The 27723-nt window shown below is 37.4% G+C and overlaps 1 protein-coding gene across 8 annotated transcripts in view; it reads left to right on the top strand.

The window, feature by feature from the left end:
- The window catches only part of PTPN12 (protein tyrosine phosphatase non-receptor type 12), a 105352-nt gene that overhangs the window by 22711 nt on the left and 54918 nt on the right, over nt 1-27723 (top strand). For 5 of the 8 annotated variants that reach the window (XM_045388639.3, XM_005550391.5, XM_074035670.1 and 2 more), the window contains exons 2-5: nt 11348-11456; nt 21345-21421; nt 23557-23652; nt 25551-25589. In XM_045388639.3, the coding sequence (XP_045244574.2) occupies nt 11348-11456; nt 21345-21421; nt 23557-23652; nt 25551-25589 (321 nt within the window). Of the gene's footprint in view, nt 1-11347; nt 11457-21344; nt 21422-23556; nt 23653-25550; nt 25590-27723 lie in introns of those variants that run through there. The other 3 variants (XM_045388640.3, XM_045388641.3, XM_074035672.1) reach the window with 2 other exon arrangements.

Genomic DNA, 27723 nt, shown 5'->3' with positions numbered 1-27723 from the left:
AAAAAGAAATAGATTATTGTCTGTGAGGCAGTGAATTATAATCTTGGGTGGTGGCAGCATTGGTAGTGATGGGATAAAACGTGTAAACATGATAGATATAAAAGGCAGGAATGATAAGTACTATATGACTAGGACATGTTTTTGGAATATATGCCTCATTAGAGCAGGGATTTTGTCCTGTTCACCTCTGTATCACTAGCACCTAAAACAGTCCCTGGGCATAGGATAGGTTAGGTGAAGTTAATGTGAAGCCAGCCGTCATCATAAAAGTGATAATTGAGTCTGAAGAGGAAGCTCTTTTTATTATAAATATCTGAATCCAGTGTGTCAGCAAACTTAAAAATATTTTTTGGGAATATCATAACAGTTAATTCATGAATAGGTCAGAGCTGTCCAATGTTATATGAATATTGTGTGACCTGGTAATCTGAGATACTTTAACGGCACTTGCCTGCAGCTAGCTGTTCTTTTTGATACTGGATAGGACCTTTAATTCTGTACAAACAACTATAGAGGGTTTCTTTCCATTTAAAAATTTTTTTTTAAATTGTGGTAAAATACGTGTAACGTAAAACCTATCATCTAAGCCATTTTTTAAGTGTACAGTTAAATAGTGTTGAGTACATTCACATTGTTGTATAACCAATCTCTAGAACTCTTCTCATCTTGGAAAGCTAAAACTCTGTTCCCATTAAACCACCCTCTTTATTCCAAATTCATTCTCCTCCTTCTTCCAACCCCTAGCACCATTCTATTACACTTTCTGTCTGTATGGATTTGACAATTCTAGGTGCCTCATATAATTAGGATTATAAAATACTGTCTTTTTGTGACCGGTGTATTTCAGTTAGCATAATGTCCCCAAGGTTCATCCATGTTGTAGTATGCGTCAAAATCTTCCTTTTTAAAGGGTTGAATAATACTGCATTGTATGTATATACTACATTTTGTTTATCCATTTGCCCATTGCATGACACTTAGAGTTGCTTCCACCTTTTGGCTATTGTGAATGCTGCTGCTATGAACATGGTTGTACAAATATCTGTTCGAGACCGTGCTTTCCGTTCTTTGGGGTATATACTCAAAAGTGGAATTGCTGAATCATATGACAATTCTACTTTTACTTTTTGAGGAACCACCATACTGTTTCCTATAGTAACTGCACCATTTTACATTTCGCAGCAGAGCACAAGGGTTCCAGTTTCTCCATATCCTTGCCAATACCTGTTATTCTCCCTTTTCTTTTTTCTTTTTTCTAAATAGAGATGAAGTTTTGCTGTGTTGCCCAGACTAGTCTTGAACTCAAGTGGCACAAATGATCCTCCTGCCTTGGCCTCCCAAAGTGTTTGGGTTATAGGTGTGAGCCACTGTGCCCAGCCTACTTTGGTTTTTTGATAGTAGCCATCACAATGATTCGAGTGGATTGCTAAGTCATATAGGAATGTAAAATTGTGTCTGTTGAATCATCTATATGAAATACTTCATAGGAACTGAAGCTATTAAGATTTTGATGCGTGTTGGAGATTATTGGTGACTTGCTAAAAGTAATTTTAGTAGGGTAATAAAGGAAAAAAATGAAATTTTCAGAGGGTTCAAGAGTTAGTGGTTCACCAGGAAGTGTAGTTTCTCTTTAGAAAGTTTGGTCAGCTGACCACAGCATTGTGGCAGTCTGGCCTTGCAAAAAATAACTTTTTTCCATATACTGGTAAATAAGTATTGAGCTCTCTTAAACTACACAAGTGACTCTTTTCCTGTACTATATTTGTTTTTGCAGAGAGAAGTGTGAATTCTGAACCTCTGCTACTAATTTGGGAGTCTTTGTTTTATTTTTGTAATTGGAGGTAAAAAGAATTGATGTAATTGTGGCTTAATATGTTAACACTGGAACTTAATATTCTCTATTTTACTGTATTTTTATTTTATTTTATTTTATTTTATTTATTTATTTATTGAGACAGAGTCTCACTCTGTTGCCCAGGCTGGAGTGCAGTGGTGCAATCTCGGCTCACTGCAACCTCTGCCTCCCGGGTTCAAGCGATTCTCCTGCCTCAGCCTCCTGAGTAGCTGGGATTACAGGTGCACGTCACCACATCCAGCTAATTTTGTTTTTAGTAGAGATGGGGTTTCACCACCTTGGCCAAGCTGGTCTCAAACTCCTGACCTCAGGTGATCAGCCCACCTCGGCCCCAAAGTGCTGGGATTACAGGCGTGAGCCACTGCACCCAGCCTACTGTATGTTTTTATTATGTATTATGAGATAATGAGATTAGTGATGGATTCCTTTGTAATACTTTGGGTGTCTGGGTTTGGCAGAGTATGCCCCTATGAAGACTAAGTGGGACTATAGTGATTGTGTTTTCTTAAATCAGAGTCAGGATGCATAACCAGATGAAGGAAGACATAGTCGGGAGTCATACTTTTAATATCTAGATTTTGGAGTTTTAGGCTAATTTACTGTAGGGACAAAGTATTTGAAATTGGGATTGGCGGAACATCAGTGGAACCAGCAATTGCTAAGTTAAATATATAGAGGGACATTAGATAACAGATGATGAGGAAATGGGTAAAAGAAAGTGAGGACCTTGTGAGTTAAAACAAAAATAATCAAACCTGGAACACTTTCCATTTATTGTATTGGATATCTTCATTTCAATAAAATTAATGTATATGACAAAATTTTAATTTTACTATCCTCCTAGTTCAAGTGGGATTCTACTTTTATTTCCATAAAAATATGCTTTCGGGATAGGGAAAGGGTAAACTTGCATTATAAGTTTGTATTTTCTCACCAAGGGACAGGAGAGAAGAAAAAAAATCATTTGCTTATTGTCTAGGCTATGCAAAAGAAAAAGAACAGCCTTGTTTTTTTATTACATTTTTTCATTTAGTGTATGATTTGCCATATTTATTATTTTAAAACATAAAGTCTGTAGTACAAGGTTTTATTTAAAAACATTCTCAAAATTAAGGACTATTGCTACACATATTCAGGGAAGATTATCTAGCTATATTGGAGAGATCTCCTTTGCTAGTAGTTGATGGAACCTAGGAATTGAACCCCAGCTTCTCTGACTTAAAGCTGCCTTATTGTGAAGTAGAAATGAAGTGTAAGCAATATATTCTTAAGTATACTGGTCAATTTTGATTTACATAGAAGACCTAAACAGTTTATTTACTCTCTACTATTTGTTATGGGGTTATGCTGATAGTAGCTAGTACTAATAGAAGAAGATATGGTCTAAATCAGGGAATTCATGTTCTATCAGGGATGGCATATGTGCATATCTAAATAATTGCTGTACACTGGGATATGTTCTAGATAAGAGGTATATATAAAGTAGCTAGAGATGAGGTATATATAAAGTAGATAGAGAGATGGTGGGCCTATATGCCAGTACTACTATCAGGAAAAATTTCATGAAGATGATTTCTGTATTGGGCTAGTAGAAAGCAGGGAGTTTGCTTGGCAGACAATTGGGGAATAAGTAAAGCATAGATTTTGACATGAGCAAAGCACAGAATCATTTTATTACCCCAAGACTCATAAGACTGGCCCTGTTTACTTCAAAGTTACTTTCTTTATTATCAATCCTGAGTTAGCTTCAAATGAGGAGGCATAGCCACGCATTTCTGAAAAAAAGAAATGGGAGAGAATTAGTCTGTTATACAGCAGTGGGTGAACAGTGAGCAAAGATAGGAAGATGAATTTTGATAGGCAGAGTTGCATATTTTGCAACTAAAGGTAGACATTGCAGTTGTGTAGTTGAAAGACCCTTTGGTTATTTTAGCTGCTTATAACCATTACTGTTAGTGATGTGTGTTTTTTCTTTTTTTTGAGGTAGAGCTCTGTTGCCCATGCTGGAGTGCCGTGGTGCGATCTTGACTCACTGCAACCTCAGCCTCCTGAGTAGCTGGGACTATGGGCACACGCCACCAGGCTCGGCTAATTTTTGTATTTTTTAGTAGAGATTGGGTTTCACCATGTTGGCCAGGCTGGTCTTGAGCTCCTGACTTCAAGTGATCTGCCCACCTCGGCCTCCTAAAGTGCTGGGATTACAGGCGTGAGCCACTGTGCCTGGCCCATATGCATATTTTTATATAAGTGTGTTTGTAAAGTTAGAGAGAGAACAGTGATAATACAGTGTTACTTTGAGACAGTGTAGTGTTACTTTGGCTGAAGTTATACTCTGATTTTACTGTATGCTGCTATTAATTTGTATTTGGGGTTTTAAGAAACTTTGGTTGGGTTATCATGCATCTTGTAGGGTAAAATTAACACTATTAAGATGGTGTGGTTTTTCTGACTGAGGACAGTTAAAATTTTTAAATATAAAGCCAGATGAATTTATGTATTTAACAGTGGTTATTGAATGCGAACTATGTCCCAAACCTGCCACCTTTTAAAATTCAGATGAATTCTCCAGTAACTGCCTCAGAAATTTTCTGGAGCAATTAGGTAAAAGGAGTATGATTTTATGGGTTAGGTAGCCTTAATGTTTTGCCACAACATAACTCTTAAGCTTAAAGTAATTTCCGTTTTTATTTACTATACAAGGTATAGTTTTAATATTTCTATATTCTTATGTGCGTATTTACTAAAAGTTGTGTCTTATGAAACTCATACTGTGTTTTGTTGTTGTTGTTGTTGTTGTTTTTGAGATGAAGTCTCATTCTGTCACCAGGCTGGAGTGCAGTGGCGTGATCTAGGCCCACTGCAACCTCAGCCTCCCGAGTAGCTTGGATTACAGGAACATGCCACCATGCCCAGCTAATTTTTGTATTTTTAGTAGAGATGGGGTTTCACCATGTTGGCCAGGATGGTCTCGAACTCCTGATCTCGTGATCTACCAGCCTTGGCCTCCCAAAGTTCTCGGATTACAGGCATGAGCCACCACACCCAGCTGAAACTCTACTGTGTTTGGGGCAGTGGTGTGTGGTCTAATAACAGAGCATGAGAGATCTTCAACTTTGATATTTAATTTCTATATATCACATCTTACTCCAAAAGGAATTTTAGTTAGCTTAATTTCCATTTTAGTGCTGTTTCTTTTTGTGTTAATTTATTGTTTTCTTAATTGTCCTGATTTAAAATCCAGCCAACAAATTAATTTAACACTTGTCTGTCTAAATGTATTTTCACTTCAAAGACTGTTCAGTGAATATGAAGAGAATTAGCTATATTTTGCTAACAAGATTTGCTGATGGGGAGAAGAGCAAGATAAAAGAACAAATCAAGGATGAATGTTAGATTTTTGGCTTGAACTACTGTTGAGTGGTGGTGCTATTTGAGCATGTTTGTGATGCCCATTGCACATCCAGTGGACAGGCCAATAGACAGCTCTTTGACTCTGGAGAGATTTAACAAACTTCAAACATTCTCAGGAGCTTAGATGAACAATGAAATTCTTCCACCCTTTTAAGAACTTGAATCTTGACACGCAAATGGATATCTTAAAGTCACATTGCATGTGATATTGGAGGCTTTTGAGAATCCATTTATCGATTTAGGATTAGGGGAATACAAATTCAGTGGTTTAAGAAATAAAATAAAAGCTGTTTAAAGCAAAGTGAATATTAAACTTGAATTTTGTTTGCATCAACAATTCTAAATATTAAAAATGTTTCTCTGACGTGTCTGAGAAGGCTCAATAAACAATTCTTCAATTTGTAATGAGAGTTTTGCTTTGCATTAGCTATTGGTCTATAAAGTCCAATAAGGTAGTCTGATCTCTGCCTTCAGTTTTGTAGATTAGTGGACAAGACGGACAAGTACTGAAATACTCATGAAATACTTTTAAATGACAATAGAACAATGTAGTATGGACTCATTGCAGAGGGCTGAGGACCAGTAAAGGAGGGAAGGTTCAAGAAAGCCTTCATAAAGGAAGTAACACTTTAACCAGAGCCCTGCTCACCAGTAAGAGCAAAAATTGTGCAACCTTGATGTTCAAGAAGTGGAGGGTTACTGCTAGTAGTAGTGGTGGTGAGTAATTCTATATGACTGAAGCATCAAACTCTAATAAGAGCATTATAAAAACAGGCTAGAAAATTGGACAGGCAGCATTCAACATATCTTATAATTAAACATTTGGTAGTTTATGTTCGAGGTGATAGACACATAGGAGAGTTTTTTTTAAATGTGGGACTAAAATGGTCAGACTCGACTTATTAGAACAGTAATAAAGGAATGCAGTTATTTTTGGAATTCATTTATGTGACTTTTTAAAGACCTCTGGGGTAGGCTGGCACAGTGGCTTGTGGCTGTAATCCCAGCACTTTGGAAGGCTAAAGTGGGCAGATTGCTTTGGTCCAGGAGTTCGAGACCAGGCTGGACAACATGGCGAAACCCTGTCTCTACAAAAAATACAAACAATTAACCAGGCATGGTGGTGCATGCCTGTAGTTCCAGCTACTCGCTGAGGGACACTGAGGTGGAACAATCACCTGAGCCCAAGAGTTTAAGGCTGCAGTGAGCTGTGATTGCACCACTGCATTCCAGCCTGGGCAACAGAGTGAGACCCTATCTCAATTAAGATCTTTAGGGTAGACTTAATTGCAAATGTCTTTCTTAAAAGATTTGTTTGCTTAGCTTTTTTTAAAAAAAAGTCACACATGATAAAGGGTGTGGTGGGTACTTATAACTTAATACAGATATCATTTAGCTATATTTTTGCCCAGTTAATACAGTAAATGATTAAAAATTATTTCTTGCTTTAGGATTATATGAAATAATTATATTACATAATAAATTAATTATTAGTGTTTAGTGCTATTCTCATACAGTCTATGAATAAGGTTTCTTAGTATATTATATCATGTTTCTCAATAATACCTAATTTTTTTCTGTTTCTTTCCTAGTAATGGCTTCGTCAGAGACAATATAATAGTGGTCAGGAAGTTAAAATGAAATTATATGTGTAGATACTTTCTGTTTCATAGAGTTTAAATGAACTTTGGTGCTACTTCTATTCAAGAACTATTTAGACATTAATGTTGTTGTGTTTAAAAAAAAAAAAAAAAAGGCCGGGCGCGGTGGCTCGCGCCTGTAATCCCAGCACTTTGGAAGGCTGAGGCGGGCGGGCGCTTTTAGTCCCAGCTTCTGGGGAGTCTGAGGTGGGAGAATGGCGTGAACCTGGGAGGAGGCAGAGCTTGCAGTGAGCCGAGATCGCGCCACGGCACTCCAGCCTGGGCGACAGAGCGAGACTCTGTCTCCAAAAAAAAAAAAAAAAAAAAAAAAAACTGCTCTAGGTCGAATCAGATCTTAATCTGGCAGTAATTTTGTACCTGCAGAGTTTATAGTTTAACAGGGTAAATAAGAAGTATTCTCTTTATGTATTTATCATAAAAGTAAGAAATGTAAGTGTTCTAAGAGTACATATTAAGGTAAAAGAATTCAGAGGGGAAGATTATGTCTAAATGAAGGGCATCAGAAACTCTGTAGGAGCTAGGGTGTAAAATTAAAAGATAAGTAAGATTTGGAGGTGTGCAAGTGGGGAGACCACCAAGAGGCAAAGAGAAAGCATACACAAAGACACAGAAAGATGATTATCATGGGATTTTTTTTTAAGTAGAATCTTAGCAACTTTTAAAAAGGCGAATTATCAGGCAATTACCACGTCAGACTACTGAATCAGAAACTTTAGGGGTGAGGCCTAGCAATGTGGTCCTCCAGGTGATTCTGAAGCACACACAAATTTGACAAACTGCTTTGCAATTTCAGGCAGATAAATTGACTGGAATACGCAACTCTTTCTGATCTTTGATCTAGGAAAGGTTTTAAAGAAATAAATCTGAAGTAACAACATTTAAATAGTTCCAGTAATTAGTTCAATAATAACAGTTAACATTTATTGAGCCATTTTATGTACCAGACCTTTTGCTGAGTGAAGGTTATTATCTCTGTTTTATAGATGAGATACAGAGAAGTTAAATATGTTAATTGTCACAGAGCTAAGAAAATACCAGATCCAGAATTTTAATTTATGTAGCTTACTATAAAGCTGACATTTTTTGGTGGGAAATAAGTTCCAACTTGAAGATACCTTTTTAAAGTGCAAAACAAAGTTTTTACTTGTTTAACAGACCACTTTTGTATCTCTGATGGGCATGAAAATTGCAAAGAATACTACTTTTGTAGATTTTTGTTTTAATAGAGCATTCTCCATTTTAAACTTTAATATAGAAAGCATTTTAAGAAATGGTGTGCTAGGCTTTAAGAAAACTGGACAAATGAAAATCCAAGCTTAGATAAGTTTTTGGACACAGAAGTTCTCAAGGTTCATTGTCTGAGAAATGTAAAGTCATTTCACATAAAAGCTTTGTTTTGCACATTTCTCAAAAACATAATTTGTCATGTAAAAGAAGAAAAGTTTGGAGTGGGTCGGGCGTGGTGGCTCACACTTGTATTCCCCAGCACTTTGGGATGTTGAGGCAGGAGGATTGCTGGAGCCCAGGAGTTTGAGACCAGCCTCTGCAACATACATGGGGAGACCCCACCCTACAAAAAAAAATAATAATAATTAGCTGGGCATGGTGACATGAGCTGTGGTTCCAGCTACTTTGGAGGCTGAGGCAGGAGGATCATTTGAACATGGGAGTTTGAAGCTGTGGTGAGCCATGATCATGCCACTGCATTTCAGTTTAGACAACAGAGTGAGACCCTGTCTGTGAATGAGTGAATGAATGAATGAATGAATGAAAAAGAAAAGCTTAGAGTGATTGTACCAGGCATTCCTGACATACGTTCACATTTTATAATTAAACTCAACCACTCTTTGTACTTATATTTTTTCTCACCGACATTGACCTAAGATATATTCCTTTTCCCTCTGTGTTTCTGCAACTATTTAAGTTGATATCCTTCTCTAAGTCAGATTCAAATATAATATTTTGAAATGCACTGATGCTATAAATATCTAAAAATACATCTTTTCAGATACTTAATCTTTGAGCAGAGAAAATACAAAAGTTTTAATTAAATATGCAAGATGTGTATATAAGTAACCATGAGGATCTTTGTTAATATGGAGTAACGACATCATAAACAATCTTTTCTACTTTCCTTTTTTATTTACGTTCAATTTTTTGAACAGGCAATACAGTCATACAGTCCAAAAGCTATGAAAAGACATATAGTAATGTCCCATTCCCATCTGTTTCCCTTAGGTACCCATTTCTCTTCCTCATAGACACATCCTTTGTTAATAGTTTTTCTTCCAGAGATGATACATGCATATGTACAAGCAAATACAAATATGTTTTTATTTCTTTTTAACACCAATAGTAGTATTATTACATATATAAATACTACACTGTATATATAATGTAATGTACACTATTATGTTTCCTGCTTTTTACATTTATACTCAATATGTATTTTTCAGATATTGTCATCTCACTATATATTATAAAAAGCTAACTCATTTGTTTTTCAGTTCTCTCATATTTGATGGTATGAATAAAACATTTAGCCAGTCTTTTATTAAGAGGTTTCTTTGATCATTTGTAGATTTTTTGCTATTACTAACAGTGCCGCAGTGGTTGGGCGCGTGGCTCACACCTATAATCTCAGCACTTTGGAAGACTGAGGCGGGTGGATCACCTAAGGTCAGGAGTTCAAGACCAGCCTGGACAACATAGTGAAACCCTGTCTCTACTAAAAATACAAAAATTAGCTGGGCCTGATGGCACGCATCTGTAATTCCAGCTCCTCAGGAGGCTGAGGCAGAAGAATCGCTTGAACCCGGGAAGCAGAGGTTGCAGTGAGCCGAGATCGCACCACTGCACTCCAGCCTGGGCAACAGAGCAAGATCCTGTCTCAAAACAAACAAACAAACAAAAAAAGTGCTGTGGCATGTAACTTTGAAGATAAATCATTTCATGTGTGTCCCATTTTTATCTGGAGGACAAAGTTGTAGAAGTACAGTTCTTGGATTGAGGGGTACATTTGTAATTACCAAATTATTCTCCTTAGGAGTTGGTTGGGCTAATATGTTGTTTTCCACCAACATTGTACTGAAGTTCTGATTTCCCGTACTCTCATCAATAACCAATTTACGTTTTTTTTTTTTTGTTTTTTTTGTTTTTTTTTTTTTTTAGTTTTTATAGAGACAGGGTCTTGCATTGTCAAGCAGGCTGGTCTTGAACTCCTGGCTTCAAGCAGTCCTCCCACTTTGGCCTCCCAAAGTGCTAGGATTACAAGTGTGAGCCACCATGCTCAGCCCCCACTTACTTTTGAATACAGTTTTTGCTCTGACACACGTATATATTTGGAGAACTCTATTACCACAGGAAATCACAAGAAATAGCATCATAAATGTGGGGAATTTTACTTTGACATTGTGCCAGTGCAGAGTAAGATTCTAGTAAATCTTCATCATAAAGAAAAAAATGTATAACTGTTGTAGGTCTCTAGTATTGTGATGATAAAATTTAGTAGTTTTTCAAAGAAAAAGAAAAGGTTTATAGACAGTTTTAGTTCCTTAAATATCAGCATCACAAGTAGCAAAAATAAAGTAATGAGAAAGTTAAATTTTACCAGACTTATTTTTCATTTTATTTGTATTTAATAATTTGTTGAATGGTAAAACCAAAATGCTTTCAATATGTCTTGAGGCCTGAAAGAAAGTTCCTTTGAAATTAAATTTCAGCAATGTAGTTGTGTAGAATTTAAACAATTCACAATACTGACTTTCAGTGCTTCTGAAAGCAGGAAGTGTATTACTGACACACAGAAATATTCCAGCCCAAAGAACATCCCTACTGCCATATGTGGTAAGAATTTGTCACTAACCCACAAACTACTTCTGTAATGCAGTGAATAAGCAGAATTGGTCTTTGTTGGACATTTCCAATTCAATATGAAAGAACTTTGTTTTGCAATGTCTTGTACGTAATTATTAGCTTATGCCTTGGGAGAAAGCCTGGCACATCATGGGTGCGTGCTCATGGTTTATTGAGAGAAGAAATAAAGAAACCTGTACATAATTCTTTTAGGCATGATTTTAGAACTTGGTTATTGTGACCCTTAGTTAAAACACTGAAATTTCTCAAATATGTTAAAGACTGAGTTAAATATTCTGACTCAGTTTATTAATGATATCTTTAAATTATATTACTTTTATTCTGTTTTCTCTCTTTGCTGCTTATGTGAAATAAATATGAATCTTATGTTTCCACTTATGCTATAAAAGAAATTATCCTTGGGGTTAATTATTAAGGGATGGGAAAATTAAGAGCTCAGAGACAGGAAAATGAGTTGTGAGGAACTGGGGTCACCAGATTTCATTAAAAATTTTAAAATATCACTGTTTCTCTAAACTTTAATTTTTATTTTTTGTATTTTAAGCGGTTAAGAAGATTGTCTACCAAATATAGAACAGAAAAGATATATCCCACAGCCACTGGAGAAAAAGAAGAAAATGTTAAAAAGAACAGATACAAGGACATACTGCCATGTAAGTTTCAAATGCTCTTGACAAAATACATAGAAATGCTAATTAGCCTTTTGTAACCTAACTAGTTTTATTCTTCCTGACTTTCACTGTTAAGGAAGTAGTAATTAACCTGTCTTTCAAAGTACACGAAAAAGATACAATTCTTAATTTTGCTTTTTGTTTTTCCTTCTGATCCTAATTTTTGTTTAATTTTTTTCCTTTAAGTATCTTAGTTGCTGTAATTCTAAATTACTTTTAAATACTGTAAATCCAAGTGAAAATATCTTTTGTGAACTCTCTGTTCAAAGACGTTATTTCATTAAAATAATAAAGACAACTGAATACATTTTATAAAATGCTAACAATATTGATTTTTCATATATCTATTCACAAGAACCCTAATTGATTAATTATGCATGAGAAAATGAAGCCTAGGATGACTCAAACATCTGTGTGTGTACTATTCTCAGCAATCTGAGTATGTGTCTCTAAGTATATGTCTTAGATTGATTGCATTACACTCTAATATTTTAATTATTTATTTATTTATTTATTTATTTAGAGGTGGGGGTTCTCACTGTGTTCCCCAGGCTGGTCTCAAACTCCTGAGCTCATGTGATCCTCCCACCTCAGCCTCCCAAAGTGTTGCGATTACAGGTGTGAGCCACTGCGCCTTGTCTGTATTCTTAAATAGCATAGTTTTCTGGCAAAATAACTTTAACTCTGAAAGTATACTTAAAGTGTGCCATCACTTTATCCAATAAAAGCTATACGTCACACTTGCTATCTTTTAAAGCTGCCAGTCGTCTTTCTTCTCAAGTAGTTTGAAATATCTACATTCCATTATGTCATTTCCTCAATTCTCATTCGGTCTTAAAGGTTTTTCTCTCTAAAGTGTTCTTAAAGTTCTTGGTGACCTTTTTTTTTTTTTTTTTTTTTTTGTGACAGACTCTTGCTCTGTATCCCAGGCTGGAGTGCAGTGGTGGGATCTCGGCTCACTGCAACCTCCACCTCCCAGGTTCAAGCAATTCTTGTGCCTCAGCCTCCTCAGAGCTGGGACAGCTCTAATACAGGTGCCTGCCACCACACCCAGCTAATTTTTTGTATTTTAGCAGAGACAGGGTTTCCCCATGTTGCCCAGGGTCCAGTGGCTTTTTAATTGCCAGATTTGTTTATTCTAACAGGAAGGATATTGATTATTCAAGAATGTTGAACTATTTTGATGCCATTGATCAATCCCTATTTTTGAAATTTTCTTCTTCCATGCTAACTCTTTTAAAACACCTCTTCCCTCTCATCTCTTTCCCTCTTTTCTCCACTAACTTCTTTGCCTCAATTTAATCCTTCATTCTTGTGTTGTTCTATATTATTATCAGCTGTGGGATGTGTGGATAGCCTGTGTTGGCAGAATTAACAAGTGGCAACATCGCATAATGGTAAAGCGTTCTGATTCTGGAAGTTGAAATCCTGACTCCACCACTTGCTAGCTATATGACCTTGGACTGATCCTCTCTGTGCCTTGGTTTTGCCATCCTTAAAATGGAGATTATAATAGTACTTTTTAGGATTATCTGCACAATAGACAGGTTAATATTAAATGCTTAAAAGTGTACTTAGTGGCTGGGCATGGTGGCTCATGCCTATAATCCCAGCACTTTGGGAGGCCGAGATGGCTGGATCACGAGGTCAGGAGTTCGAGACCAGCCTGACCAACATGGTAAAACCCCGTCTCTACTAAAAATACAAAAATTAGCCAGATGTGGTGGAGCGTGTCTGTAATTCCAGCTACTCAGGAGGCTGAGGCAGGAGAATTGCTTGAACCCAGGAGGCGGAGGTTGCTGTGAGTCGAGATTGCACTGTTGCACTCCAGCCTGGGCGACAGAGTGAGACTCCATCTCAAAAAAAAAAAAAAAAGGGGGGGTACCTAGCACGTAGTAACCAGTCATTAAGCTTTTGCAAAATATAGTCCACTTTTCTTACCCGTTGTCTTAGTCTGTTCAGGCTGCTGTTAGAGAAATACCATGAACAGGGTCGCTTATTAATAACAGACATTTGTATCTTAAAGTTCTAGAGACTGGGAAGTCTAAGATGAAGGCACCAGCAGATTTGCTGTCTGGTGAAAGGTCACTCTGGTTCATACATGGTACCTTCTCACTGCACCTCACATGGTGGAAGGGGCAAACAAGCTCCCTTGGGCCTCTTTGTTTAGTAAAGGCTGGTAATCCCATTCACAAGGTATGACCTAATCGTCTCCTAAAGGCCCTACCACTTAATACTATTGCATTGGAATTTATGTTTTAACTTATGAATTTGGGACAGACACAAACATTCAGACCATAGCACCAGTCTGCCTCAGAATAGGGGATGACATGGCTTTCTGGATACTTTGTATTAAGCAAGATAATCTTAAGGTGATCCCAGATTGCTCTAGAATTATTAACACACACATTCAGTCCACTTTCTTTTTCTGTCATCTAGCTGTAGGTTTCTGTTTGTATATGCTGTTTCTTTTTTTGTTTTGTTTTTGTTTTTGAAACGGTGTCTTGCTATGTTGCCCAAGCTGGAGTGCAGTGGTGCAATCTCCGCTCACTACAACCTCTGCCTCACAGGTTCAAGCTATTTTCCTGCCTCAGCCTCCCAAGTAGCTGGGATTACAGGCACCCGCCACCACACCCGGATAATTTTTGTATTTTTAATAGAGGCAGGATTTCACCATGTTGGCCAGGCTGGTCTCCGACTCCTAATGTCAAGTCATCCGCCTCCCTCGGCATTTACTCATTTTACAAAAAACTCTGAGGGTGTACTATATGCTGGGAATGCAACAAAAAACAGACTGGCAAAATCCCTGCCCTTGTGGAGCTTATATGTTTGTCAAGGCGGTGGACAATACAGATTAACATATGTGGTCTGACATGTGATGGTAGTTAGTGTTATTGAGAATATAGTTGGAATGAGGGGTAGGGAGAAAGCAGAGAATAGAAGGGGAAGTTTACAGTTTGACTAGGGGTAGTGGGAAAGGTTAGTGGTGTACTGTTAAACTGGTCCTCTGAAAAATGAAAGTTCTGATTTGTATGGTTTGCTGATTTCTGTGATAAATGGATTATTTACCATAATCATCACAGCAAAACTCTGAGGTAAATACTGTTATGTGCCATTTTGCAAACAGGAAACTGAGACAAAGAGGTTAAAAAGCTTGTCTCACAGTTAAATAGTGTGGGGCAAGAATTTAAACCCAGGTAGTTTTAAAGCCTTCACTAGGGTGATTTTGCCCCTCAAGGGACACTTAACAATGTCTGGAGAGATTTGGTTGTCACAACTGGGGTATGGGAGTGGACAGGCTGCTAATGGCATCTAACAGGTAGAGGCTAGGAATACTACTACACATCCTGCAATGCACAGGATGCAGCCCCCTTCCCCAAACAAAGACTTCTCTAAGCCAAAATGTGTGAGTGTCAACATTGGGAGACCTTGTCCAAGAGCTCGAGTTCTTTCTTAATCACTGTGCAATAATCAGAGTGACAGTGTCTTTTTTCCTTTAAGTTATCTAAGGTTTGATAAGTAGGTCTCCAGTAAATTTCTAGTTATTTTGATTTGGATTTTGTGTGTGTGTGTGTGTGTGTGTGTGTAAGACAGAATCTCACTTTGTCGCCCAGGTTGGAGTGCAGTGGGCGTACTGCAGCCTCTGCCTCCCAGGTTCAAGCAATTCTCGTGCCTCAGCCTCCTAAGTAGCTGGGATTACAGGTGCCCGCAACCATGCCCAGCTAAGTTTTTGTATTTTTATTAGAGACGGAGTTTTACCATGTCAGCCAGACTGGTCTCAAACTCCTGACCTCAGGTAATCCACCCACTTCGGCCTCTCAAAGTACTAGGATTACAGGTGTGAGCCACTGCACCTGGCCTGGAAATTTATATTGGAAGTAATTGTACTGAGAGATATGTGCTTATTTACTGCTAGATAACTATTTAATTCATTGCCTGAGTGCAGTGGCTCACGCATGTAATCCCAGCGCTTTAGGAGGCCAAGCTGGGCAGATTATTTGAGCTCAAGAGTTCAAGACCAGCCTGGGCAACATAGCAAAACTCAGTCTACACACACACACATACACACACACACAGCTTTGTTGGGTATGATGGTGCATACCTGTGGTCCCAGCTACTCAGGATGCTGAATTTATCCATTTTAATTGCGCAATTCAATGATTTTTTTAAAAAAGTAAACTCATAGAGTTTTGCAGCAATTAATGAAATCTAGTTTTAAGACATTCCCATCATCCCCAAAAGATCTGAGTCCTCAGCCCTGGGCAACTGTTAATCAGCTTTCTGTCTGTATAGATTTTCCTGTATAGTCTTTTGTGTCTAACTCTTTAACACATTTTTTTTTTTTTTTTAAACGAAGTCTCATTCTGTCACCCAGGCTGGAGTGCAGTGGCACGATCTCGGATTACCACCTCCCAGGTTCACGTGATTCTTCTGCCTCAGCCTCCTGAGTAGCTGGGATTACAGGCGCACACCACCATGCCTGGCTAATTTTTTGTATTTTTAGTAGAGACAGAGTTTCACTATGTTGGCCAGACTGGTCTCGAATTCCTGACCTCATGATCCGCCCCCACTCGGCCTCCCAAAGTGCTGGGATTACAGGCATGAGCCACCACGCCCAGCCTCTCGTTAACACATTTTAAAGATTCATTCATGATGTAGCATGCATCAATAGTTCATTCCTTTTTGTTGTTGAATAATATTCCATTGTATGGATGATGAACATATTAAATAATGCTGCTATGAATGTGTCATACAACTCTCTCTGTTGACCTATGATTTTGTTCCTCTTGGATGGATAGCTAGCAAAACCATGGAGAGAAATAATTGCTTTCATTTTTTTGATACTTAGATTATTTCTAAATGTGCTTAATGAGAGCACCGGTCTGGCCGGGCGTAGTGGCTCACGTCTGTAATCCCACAACTTTGGGAGGCTGAAGCGGGCGGATCACTTGAGGTCAGGAGATCAAGACCAGCCTGGCCAATATGGTGAAACCCCACCTCTACTAAAAATACAAAAATTAGCTGGGCATGATGGCACATGCCTGTAGTCCCAGCTACTCAAGAGACTGAGGCAGGAGAATCACTTGAACCTGGAGGCAGAGGTTGCCAAGATGGTGCCACTACACTCCAACCTGGGTGACGGAGCTAGACACCATCTCAAAAAAAAAAAAAAAAAAAAGAGCACCAGTGAAGAATATTAAAACAGCCACCCAAGTTCTTTCTCGCTACTTCTAGTTCCCAGCACTTTGCCGGGTGTTAATGCTGGCCCAACATCATGGGTGCTGTGGCTTTCTCCCTAAAGTGTCACAGGAGCTAAGGGTGCTGCTTAACAAACTACAGAAGACGCAGGCAGGTGAAGGACACCCGGTCTGCTGTGGCAGAAAAGCCAGCTGGGAGGGCAGGGAGCAATCCTGAAAGTCCTGGATGACCCCACCATTGAACAGGGCTTGGTGTGTCATTGCTTCTAGGCCTTTTCAATGGACAGAACTGGGATGGATATCCACTCGTTTATTTGAAATCATGCATTTGTTCCATACTCCAATTCCAAGCCACCCCTTCTTTGCTCTATGGTCAGGTGAGTGAGAACAGGCGGCTACATTTTCAGCCTTGTTGCTCACCACTTCTTTCTTCCAGTAGTCCCATGTTGCTTCACACCTCTTCAGTACATGTACTTATTTAGACCCAGAGCCTTGGCTTTGAAATCAGACAACCCCAGTTTCAAATGTGGCGCTGCCATCTCAGTTTTGTGATTTGGGCATACCTCTGTGCATAGCGATAATAACTTCTATCTCCATGGGTGTGTGGTGAGGATAAAATTCTTTGCTTAGAGGAAACGTTCATTCCATGGTAGCTATTTTTTATTAATTCTATATTTTTGAGCCTATTATGCTATCTATAATGCCCTATTTTGTTTTCTTTTTAATCAATTGGCAAACTTCTCATTCCCTGAGACCCAGCTTGTCACAGCTCTGAAGACTGCTGATATCCTCAAGATGTTCCTTACTCTCTTTCCTTGCTATTACTTTACTATGGATATATGAACAACATTATTGTGCTTATTACACGCAATAAATATTTGTTGGATGAATGATACTAAAATTCACATTTAAAATGCCAAAAAAATCAAAATACAGATGATATGCTGTGTAAGTAGCATAATGTTGATTTTAAAATCTAATATGCTGTGAGTACATAATAGAAAGCAGTGACTACCAAATTTGCCTATAGAATTTAAATGGGGAGTTTTAAAAAGGGTATTTCTGTGCCCCATTTTTAATTTCCTGAATTAAACTTACTGCAAGATGTAGTACTCCAGAAATCTTGGATTTTAATTTGCTTTCCCCAGCTGTTGAATGATTGGGGTAGATGAAATAAGATTGGCAAAATGTTGATAATTATTGAAGCTGGGTAATGGATATACAAAGATTCGTTATACTATTCTATTTTAGTGTATGCTTAAAATTTTCCATCTTCGAAAATTTTTAAAAAAAGGAAATTACCAGCCTGCATGTAGCCAGCCTGGCACCAGTCCTAACTATCATTTGGGAGCAATTGTTCTCATTTGGATTTAGGGTCACCTGAAACTTTACTGAGAGCCAGTGGTAAACCAACTATTGTATTCTGCCTTTGAGATACTTTGAATAGAGGCTAATATGCCATGTGAATAAGGGTAATTAACTGAGACCCCCTATTACTGGCAAACATGGTAAGAGGAAGCTTCCTGTAGTTATTCAGCCATCATTATCCTAACCACTGAATATTCTATTCTCATTTTCCAGAAGCATAGCTTTTTTTTGTATGTGTATTTCCTATCCCAAATGGCATATAAAAAGGGGGATGGGACATGTAAGGTGGCATGAAATAAATGACAGAGCATTGACAAACATGTTGTAAACATTCTGTTTCTTAGAATACAGTGAGGAGATGAATAATTGCGCCAGAAGCAAGTATATCCTCCTTATATGTCTCTTCTACAAATTTCTAAAGAATATTTTTTTTAAAGTAAATTTATCAATTAAATTAGCAGAACTGGGCCTTAGTGCTATGTATAAAATTTGAGCCAGTGAAAAATAAATTAGTGACTATTAGTTGTTCTTTAATACTTTGCTAAGAAGTTTATTCATGTCTGTTAACATTTCAGTGTTTCCTTTTGTATTTTAACTGCCTTTGATATTCATTCATTGATTAGAAGGGATTATAATGTGATAATAATAATGGCATTTTATGTGTTATATGTTATGGTCCCTTCTAATCCATAAACAACGAATACTAGGCAATTCTACTTCTTTAGGGTTTAATAATCTGAAAGCATCTAACCTCAACTACTTACTAACTATAAAAGAGAAAGGCAGTAACTTTCCCTCTTGGTAACCAAGCAATACCATAAAATACCAAGTGACCAAGGTTAACATCACAAGTACTGAAACATATGTATATCATGTATCCCCTGATGTGTTGTACTGAGAAGGACACAACATCATTCCAGTGGTATTACCAAAAATTCATAACTTCGTTCCAGTCATTTAAAAAAAAATTAGAGAAACTTTTTTTAGGTTGAAGGAGACTAAGGAGAAATAAAAATTATTATTATTATTATTATTATTATTATTATTATTATTATTATCTTGAGATGGAGTCACACTCTGTCATCCAGGCTGGAGTGTAGTGGCGCGATCTCGGCTTACCACAACCTACCCTTCCTGGGTTCAAGCAATTCTCCCACCTCAGCCTCCCGAGTAGCTGGGATTACAGGCATGTACCACGATGCCCTGCCAATTTTTTTTGTTTTGTATTTTTAGTAGAGATGGGGTTTCGCCATGTTGGCCAGGCTGGTCTCAAACTCCTGACCTCAGGTGATCCGCCCACCTTGGCTGGGATTACAGGTGTGAGCCACTATGCCCGGCCACTAAAAGTTAAATTTGATATGAGATCCTTGAAAGAGAAAAAAGATTAAAAAACACTGATTTTTGTATAGTCTTGTTTAATTAATAGTTTTATAACAGTGTTGATTTTGTGGTATTATTGATCATTGTCCTATGGTTATATAATATGTTACTATTAGAGGAAGCTCAGTGAGAGGTATATGGAAATTCCTTCTATAAATCTAAAATTAGTTCTAAATAAAAAGTTTTAAACATCAGCACAAACTGGAAAAAACTATTTGCACTTCCTGTGACAGAGGGCTGATTTTTCTTTTTACATAGATTTCATAAAAATCAGTAGGACAAAACAGACATGGAAAAATGGGCAAAGGATATAAACAAGTGGTTTATGGAAAAAGAAATACACATAACCAGTAAATATATTAAAACATACAATCCTTTGCATAATTCAAGAAATGGAAATTAAATCAAGATCTTTTTACTTTTTGGTTTGTCAGTGACGAAAAGTTTGGTAATACCCAGTCACCCTTATGAAATAACCCTGTATAAATTGTTACATACCTTTTAGAAGGCAAGTAGCAATTCCTGTGTTAGGAATTTACCCTACAGCAATGCTGGTAACAGCTATATATACATTAGTGTTCACTGTAGTAATGTTTTTCATAGGAAAAAAAATGGCCCATCAGCAGAGTAGCCAAATAAAGAATGAAGCATTCACAGGATGGAATTCTCTGTTAAGCTAAAAAGACTGAGATAGGCTAGTGCAAGCTGAGTGCAGTGGCTCACACCTGTAATCCAAACACTGGGAGCCTGAAGCAGGAAGATCTCTAGCTCAGCAGTTTTCGGTTCTAATGAGCTATGATCGCACCGCTGCACTTCAGCCTGGGTGACAGAGTGAGACCTTGTCTCTGTATTTTAAAATAATAGTAAAAATAATAAAGTAAATCTTTTTGTGCTTTGGGAAGAGTTCCAGGATATACTATAAACTGAAAAGTAATGATACAGAACAGCATGTATAGGATGCTTGCATTTGTGTAGTAGTTTTTCAAAGTATATAGCTATATGTGTAATAAGTACACTTGGAAGGGGAAAAAAAACTTTAATATAGTATCTTGATGGGAGAGAGCCCTGGAATTGAAGGGCAGGGGAGGCTTTTCATTTTATACCTTTCTTTAAGGTCTAATTTTTTAAAATTATAAACATATTCCTTTAAAAAATAAATCAATAAAAATGTAAAAGAAAAATATACTTCATAAAATTTTTTGTAAAGATTTTTACTCTAAGCTACATTACCTAATAACTATTATTAGCCAGAGCAGTGTTGAGCACTTTTTATATATAATCTCAATTCATTAATTTGTTAAAATTTACTTTTTATAGTTTCTTGTGAAATATGAAAGTTAGATTTTTTAATAAGAATTTTAGCATATGGGCTTCTGTATCACTGGTTAGTATTCATCAGCCACCTGATATGTTTGTTAAAGGCTGCAGAGGCTGAAATACCTAGACTCTGCCCTAGTAAATCAGGGATAATGTCCTGGAATTTGCATTTTAAAAGAGTTCTAGAGATGATTCCTATTGCAACTTTAATACACTGCTTTACGTCACTGGTGGTGGTGGTTTTTTTTGCTGCTGTTGTTGTTTTGTTTTGTTTTAAGACAGAGTCTCGCTCTGTTGCCCAGGCTGGAGTGCAATGGCGCAATCTTGGCTCACTGCAACCTCTGCCTCCCAGCCAGGTTCAGGTGATTCTCCTGCCTCAGCCTCCAGAGTAGCTGGGATTACAGGTGCCCGCCAGGTGGTGGTTGTCTGAAAATTTATTTTATTTCCTTTCAGTGTAATGTTAGAAATTACCCTACTGATACCTAGAGTCCATTTTCATCCATTGTTTTTTAAAGTAAATGTTCTTAAGCTGTCTAACCTTACTTACACTTCATTAGAAAATACCTGTGTGTCAACCATACATATTTTATGTATTTTTTTCTTGTAGTTGATCACAGCCGAGTTAAATTGACATTAAAGACTCCTTCACAAGATTCAGACTATATCAATGCAAATTTTATAAAGGTATGTACTAACTTCATATGGTGTTTCTCTGCCATATTAATGTCTTTCTACATACTAGTTTTGTAAAACCTTTTTGAATTGCTCGGACGTGGTACCAGCAGCAAAAGAAATAAAAATAAAACCACTGCCCTGGCACGTTGTTTTTATATGCTTTCCTTCTAGTCTCCTTATTCATATAGATAAATAGTTTGTACTTAGTTTTGTTATAGCAGAGATAACATTTTATTTTTTATTTCTTCTTTTCCATGGAAGTCTTACCTATTACTAAATTATTTTCTCAGTTATCCCTTTGGGTTTGTGTGCACAAATGAACATGATCATTCCCTGTTGTTGACCCATATAGGTTGTTTCAGATTTTTAAAATAATAATATTGCAGTAAACATCTTTGTTCTTTTGAATAATTTCCTAGCATAAATTACTAGCGGTGGGATTACTGGATAATACTGATTTAAAATTCTAGAACATAGCCTTAAATATAAAACTTTTGACAGTTGTCACTGTTTCGGGTGGCAACCCAAAATCCAACATTAAATAGTCTCTTTTTTATAACCTTTGTTTGGATACCCTTTGATGAAAAGCAGTCGAATTCTTTTCGAGATGGAGCCTCGCTCTGTCGCCCAGGCTGGAGTGCAGTGGCTCTTTCTCAGCTCACTGCAAGCTCCGCCTCCCAGGTTCCCGCCATTCTCTTGCCTTAGCCTCCCGAGTAGCTGGAACTACAGACACCCGCCACCACTCCCAGCCAATTTTTTGTATTTTTAGTAGAGATGGGGTTTCACTGTGTTAGCCAGGATGGTCTCGATCTCCTGACCTATGATCAGCCCACCTCTGGCTGCCAATGTGCTAGGATTACAGGCGTAAGCCACCGCACCCAGCGTCAAGTTCTTTATAGTTATCAATAGAGATAGATGCAAACTGCCACTTGATTCAGTTTAAATAAAAGGCTTTTTTTTCCATCAGCTAATCTGTGTTTTTGAATCTTTCAAGTGATATGATAATGTAATTTTCAGTTATTTTATATATGGTGTCTATACATATTTTCATATGTTTTTGTTGATAAAAATGTTAACTGATCAAAGTTTATGTAAGGCCAGGCACGGTGGCTCACGTCTGTAATCCCAGCACTTTGGGAGACTAGGCGGGTGGATTACCTGAGGTCAGGAGCTTGAGACCAGCCTGGCCAACATGGGGAAACCCAGTCTCTACTAAAAATGCAAAAATTAGCGGGTCGTGGTAGCACATGCCTGTAATACCAGCTTCTCGGGAGACTGGGGCAGGAGAATCGCCTGAACCCAGGAGGTGGATGTTGCATTGAGCCGAGATCACACCACTGCATTCCAGTCTGGGTGACACAGCGAGACTCTGTCTCAAAAAAAAAAAAGTTTATGTGGTAAAATTAATATCTATGTCAATATTCAGCAGTCATGGTTTTAAACAAAAATTTCTTATTTAAACAAAGTTAAAAACCAAAATTAATACCTTAAATAAAAACTAATAAATTGATAGTTTGCTATTTCAGATGTTGTCAGTGTTCATATTCTTTTATAAGGGTGTTTGTTAAAAGTTATAGTTTTTAATTACGCTTAATGACACTGATTCATTGTATGAGTCAGTTATGTGCCACTTTAGTAGTTTAGTCAGTGACCCTGTTTGGTATATTCTCATGTTCATTATTAAAAACGTGTATGGTAGATGCCTGATAAACTTCAGAGTTGAATAGATAATGGAAGGTAGCTATGGAAGAAACTAAGAAAGAACTCTTTACTCGTTTTAGTATTGTTTTAGAATCAGAGCATGCTCTATATTTCTGCCACAGTTAGCTTTGTTAAGTAGGTATCAGGGCTTTTGTTTTTAATGCCTAGATAAGTAACAATTTTTAATTGGCATAAGGCGGTTCTTAAATACCTGTTCTGTGCACCATATCCAGTAAACACACAAAAGTAATAGCAGTCATCAAAAGCTTAAGTGGATTGAATATATTTTGCCTGCTTTAATATACTATGAAAGGCACATTATTTAGAAATGGTTTAAGTTAAAACAACAGTATTACTAATACAATTTGAAACCTTTTATTTTGGGTAATGAAATATTTTTGGTAATTAAAATAAATGTGAAATTTGCTTTTAACCATTTTTAGGGCGTCTATGGGCCAAAAGCATATGTAGCAACTCAAGGACCTTTAGCAAATACAGTAATAGATTTTTGGAGGATGATATGGGAATATAATGTTGTGGTAAGTAATTTACTTTTCACAATAAATTTTGAGAAATACATATGTAATGATATAGGATGCTTTACTGAATAAGGAATGAGGGGATTTTTTAAAAATCCATAATTATGTTTACTTATTGCTGATGTTTACTAAAAAGATGGGTACATTTTTAGGATGTCTTATTAAATTTTTACAAACTAGGCTAAATATTTGAAGAAGAAGGTGTGATAACAATTTAAATTTTGTCCTAAGTTAGTAATGATACAACTATCAAACAACTTACAAAAATCAGAAAAGGATTAGTGCTCTAATAGGTCAGTAAAATACTTGATAGTACAGTTATACTCATTTAAGTTCCTCTTCTCAGAAAATATATATAAACACATAACTATAAATAAACTATAAATATACAGTGTAAGAGAATTTCATCTGCCCCTGGAGTTCATTCATTGCCCTCTTATTCTTTTGGATGAAGGGAAATAATGTGCCCTTAGATTTGGAAGCAGAGAAATTAGTTAGAATACTGCAAAGAGCTACCCTATACTGCTCTGTAGTACTCTTGAAACCTAACCATGTGCACTGATACTTTTCTTTGTGTGGATGTGGAAAATCAATAATGTGGAACTTTCATTTTTGTCTTACGGCTTTTTTATGGAATTGTAGTGATTCTAAAGCATTGACATCCTCTGGTCTTTGAAAGATTAATAAAAGGGGGGCACTTTTCCAGTTATTTGTATTTGCTGTACTTCACTTTAAAAACTAGATGTGCTTGGGGATTGACTGAGAAAGAGCATGAAGAAACTTTCTGGATGATGGAAACATCCTGTGTCTTGATAAGATTTGTGTTGCACAGATGAGTGCATTTGTCCATACTCGGAGAATGTTCACTTTAGGATTTGTGTATCTCATTATATGTAAAATTTGCCTCAAGGGAAAAATACTGGAAACAATATAAAAATTATATTCTAGATTGGCCGGGTGCGGTGGCTCATGCCTGTAATCCCAGCACTTTGGGAGGCCGAGGTGGGCGGATCACGAGGTCAGGAGATTGAGACCATCCTGGCTAACACAGTGAAACCCTGTCTCTACTAAAAATACAAAAAATTAGCTCGGTGTGGTGGCGGGCACCTGTAGTCCCAGCTACTCAGGAGGCTAAGGCAGGAGAATGACGTGAACCCAGGAGGCGGAGCTTGCAGTGAGCTGAGACCGCGCCACTGCACTCCAGCCTGGGTGACAGAGCGAGACTCTGTCTCAAAAAAAAAAAAAATTATTGTGTTCTAGATAATAATGTGCATGCTGAAGTATTTTTGGGGAGAGCGTACTGATGTTCAAAACTTAACTTTGAAATGCATTTTTGAAACAAGATGGATTGATAGAGGGATAGCTATGTGATGAAACTGGTGAGATGTTAATGATTAGAATATAGATGATGGCTATACAATGTTTACTGTAAAATTCTCTCAACTATGCTGTGTTTGAAAGTTTACATTATAAAACGGGGCAAAGCAGGTGTGATCACCTTTTAAAATTGTGTTAAATGCATTCAATATTTAAATAATTATAAATGTATTTTTAATTAATAGTGCTATTTATAATTAGGTAAATATCCTAAAAGTGGTATTTTAATATAATTTCAGAAGTCACAAAGTAAATCTGTAAGATTCACATAATTTAATTCAAACCAAAAAAATCATGTTAACTGGAACCAATTTAATTTGTTGCTATATAGTTAGCCTTTGTTTGGAAAGTCTAATTTTGATAATTTCTTTAACTTACACATTTAATATTGAAACTACTTTTTTAGGCAAGCCAATTATACTTCTCAGGGTGCAAAATTCTTGAAATCTGTATTTTATTAAAAAGTAAAATTGTGTTTAACTGATACATTCTTTATCTCACTCCCCACCATCACTTTTTAGATCATTGTAATGGCCTGCCGAGAATTTGAGATGGGAAGGGTACGTACAATCTATTCCTCTTATTATTTCATTTTTGGGGATAAATATTCTTGGTCTTTTATTATTATAGTCTGAACATAAGCAGTTAATGTAAATACTTGTTTTATATTGGGGTTCTGCTGTTGCTTTTTTTTCATACAAGGGACAAAATAATCTCTCAAGCATGTTGTTTTCTTTTATATTTTGTAAGTATATTTTATCACACACAGGCATACCTCAGAGATATTATAGGTTCAGTTCCAGACTACCACAATAAAGAAATTCAAACAAATTTTTTGTTTTTTTAGTACATATAAAATTACATTTATACTGTATTATAGTCTGTTAAATGTTCAGTAGCATTATACCTATAAAACACTTCATGCCTTAATTTTTTTTTTTTTTTTTCCTAGACAGGGTCTCACTCTGTTGTCCAGGCTGGAGTGCAGTGGTACGATCTTGGCTCACTGCAACCTCTGTCTCCCAGGTTCAAGCGATTCTCCTGCCTCAGCCTCCTGAGTAGCTGGGATTTTAGGCATGTCCCACCACACCCGGCTAATTTTTATAGTTTTAGTAGAGACGGGATTTCACCACATTGGCCAGGCTGGTCTCGAATTCCTGACCTCAGGTGTTCTGCCGACCTCGGCCTCCCAAATTGCTAGGATTACAGGTGTGAGCCACTGTGACCGGCCTTCCATGCCTTAATTTAAAAATAATTTATTGCTAAAAAACATTAATGATCATCTGAGCCTTCAGCTGGTTGTAATCTTTATGCTGGTCAAGGGTTTTGTTGACGTCGATGGCTGCTGACTCATCAAGGTGGCATTTGCTGAAGGTTGGGGTAGCTGTGGAAATTTTTGGTAAAAGACAGGACCAGGAATGGTAGCTCACATTTGTAATCCCAGCACTTTGGGAAGCGGAGGTGGGAGGATCACTTGAGCCCAGAAGGTTGAGGCTGCAGTGAGCTATGATTATGCCACTGTACTCCAGCCTGGGCAGAGGGAGTCTCCACCTCTAAATACGTAAAATAAGAAAATAGTGAAGTTTGCCACATTGATTGTCTCTTCCTTTCATGAAAGAATACTCTGTGGCGTGTCACGCTGATTGATACCAACAGCAATTGCGGTTCTACCCACAGTGGAACTACTTTGAAAATTGGAGTCAGTCCTTTCAACCCCTTCCACTGCTTTATCAACTAAGTTGATGTAATGTCCTAAATCCTTTGTTGTCATTTCAGCAGTGTTCACAGCATCTTCACCAAAAGTATATTCCATCTCAAGGAAGTAGATTCCATCTCAAGAAACCGTTTTCTTTTCTCATCCATAAGAGGCAACTCCTCATCCATTCCAGGTTTTATCATGAGATTGTGGCAATTCAGTTCCATCTTCAGGCTCCACTTCTGATTCTCTTGTTGTTTCCACCACATTTGCAGTTACTTCCTCTACTGAAGTCTTGAACCCCTCAAAGTTATCACGAGGGTTGGAATTAACTTTTTCCAAACTCGTATTAATGTTGATTTTTTTTTTTTTTTTTTTTTTTTTTTTTGAGATGGAGTCTCACGCTGTTGCCCAGGCTGGAGTGCAGTGGCGCGATCTCGGCTCACTGCAAGCTCCGCCTCCCGGGTTCCCGCCATTCTCCTGCCTCAGCCTCCTGAGTAGCTGGGACTACAGGCGCCCGCCACCGCGCCCGGCTAATTTTTTGTATTTTTAGTAGAGACGGGGTTTCACTGTGGTCTCGATCTCCTGACCTTGTGATCCGCCCGCCTCGGCCTCCCAAAGTGCTGGGATTACAGGCTTGAGCCACCGCGCCCGGCCTAATGTTGATATTTTGACCTCCCACGAATCATGAATGTAATTAATAGCATCTAGAATGCTGAATCCTTTCCAGAAGGTTTTCAGTTCACATTCCCTAGACCTATCAGAGTAATCATTATTTATGGCAGCTTTAGCTTTACAAAATATGTTTCTTAAATAATAAGACTTGAAACTCGAAATTACTCCTTGATCCATGGGCTCTAGAATGGATGTTGTGTTAGCAGGCATGAAAACGTATTAATCTCCTTGTACATGTCCATCAGAGCTTTTGGGTGACCAGGTGCATTGTAAACAGAAATATTTTGAAAGGAATTCTTTTTTCCAACCAGTAGTCCCCAGTA

Source organism: Macaca fascicularis, chromosome 3 (assembly GCF_037993035.2).
Source record: "Macaca fascicularis isolate 582-1 chromosome 3, T2T-MFA8v1.1".
Lineage (NCBI taxonomy): Eukaryota > Metazoa > Chordata > Mammalia > Primates > Cercopithecidae > Macaca > Macaca fascicularis.
Note: the sequence above shows the minus strand (reverse complement) of the source record. Positions and strands in the feature narration are given on the sequence as shown.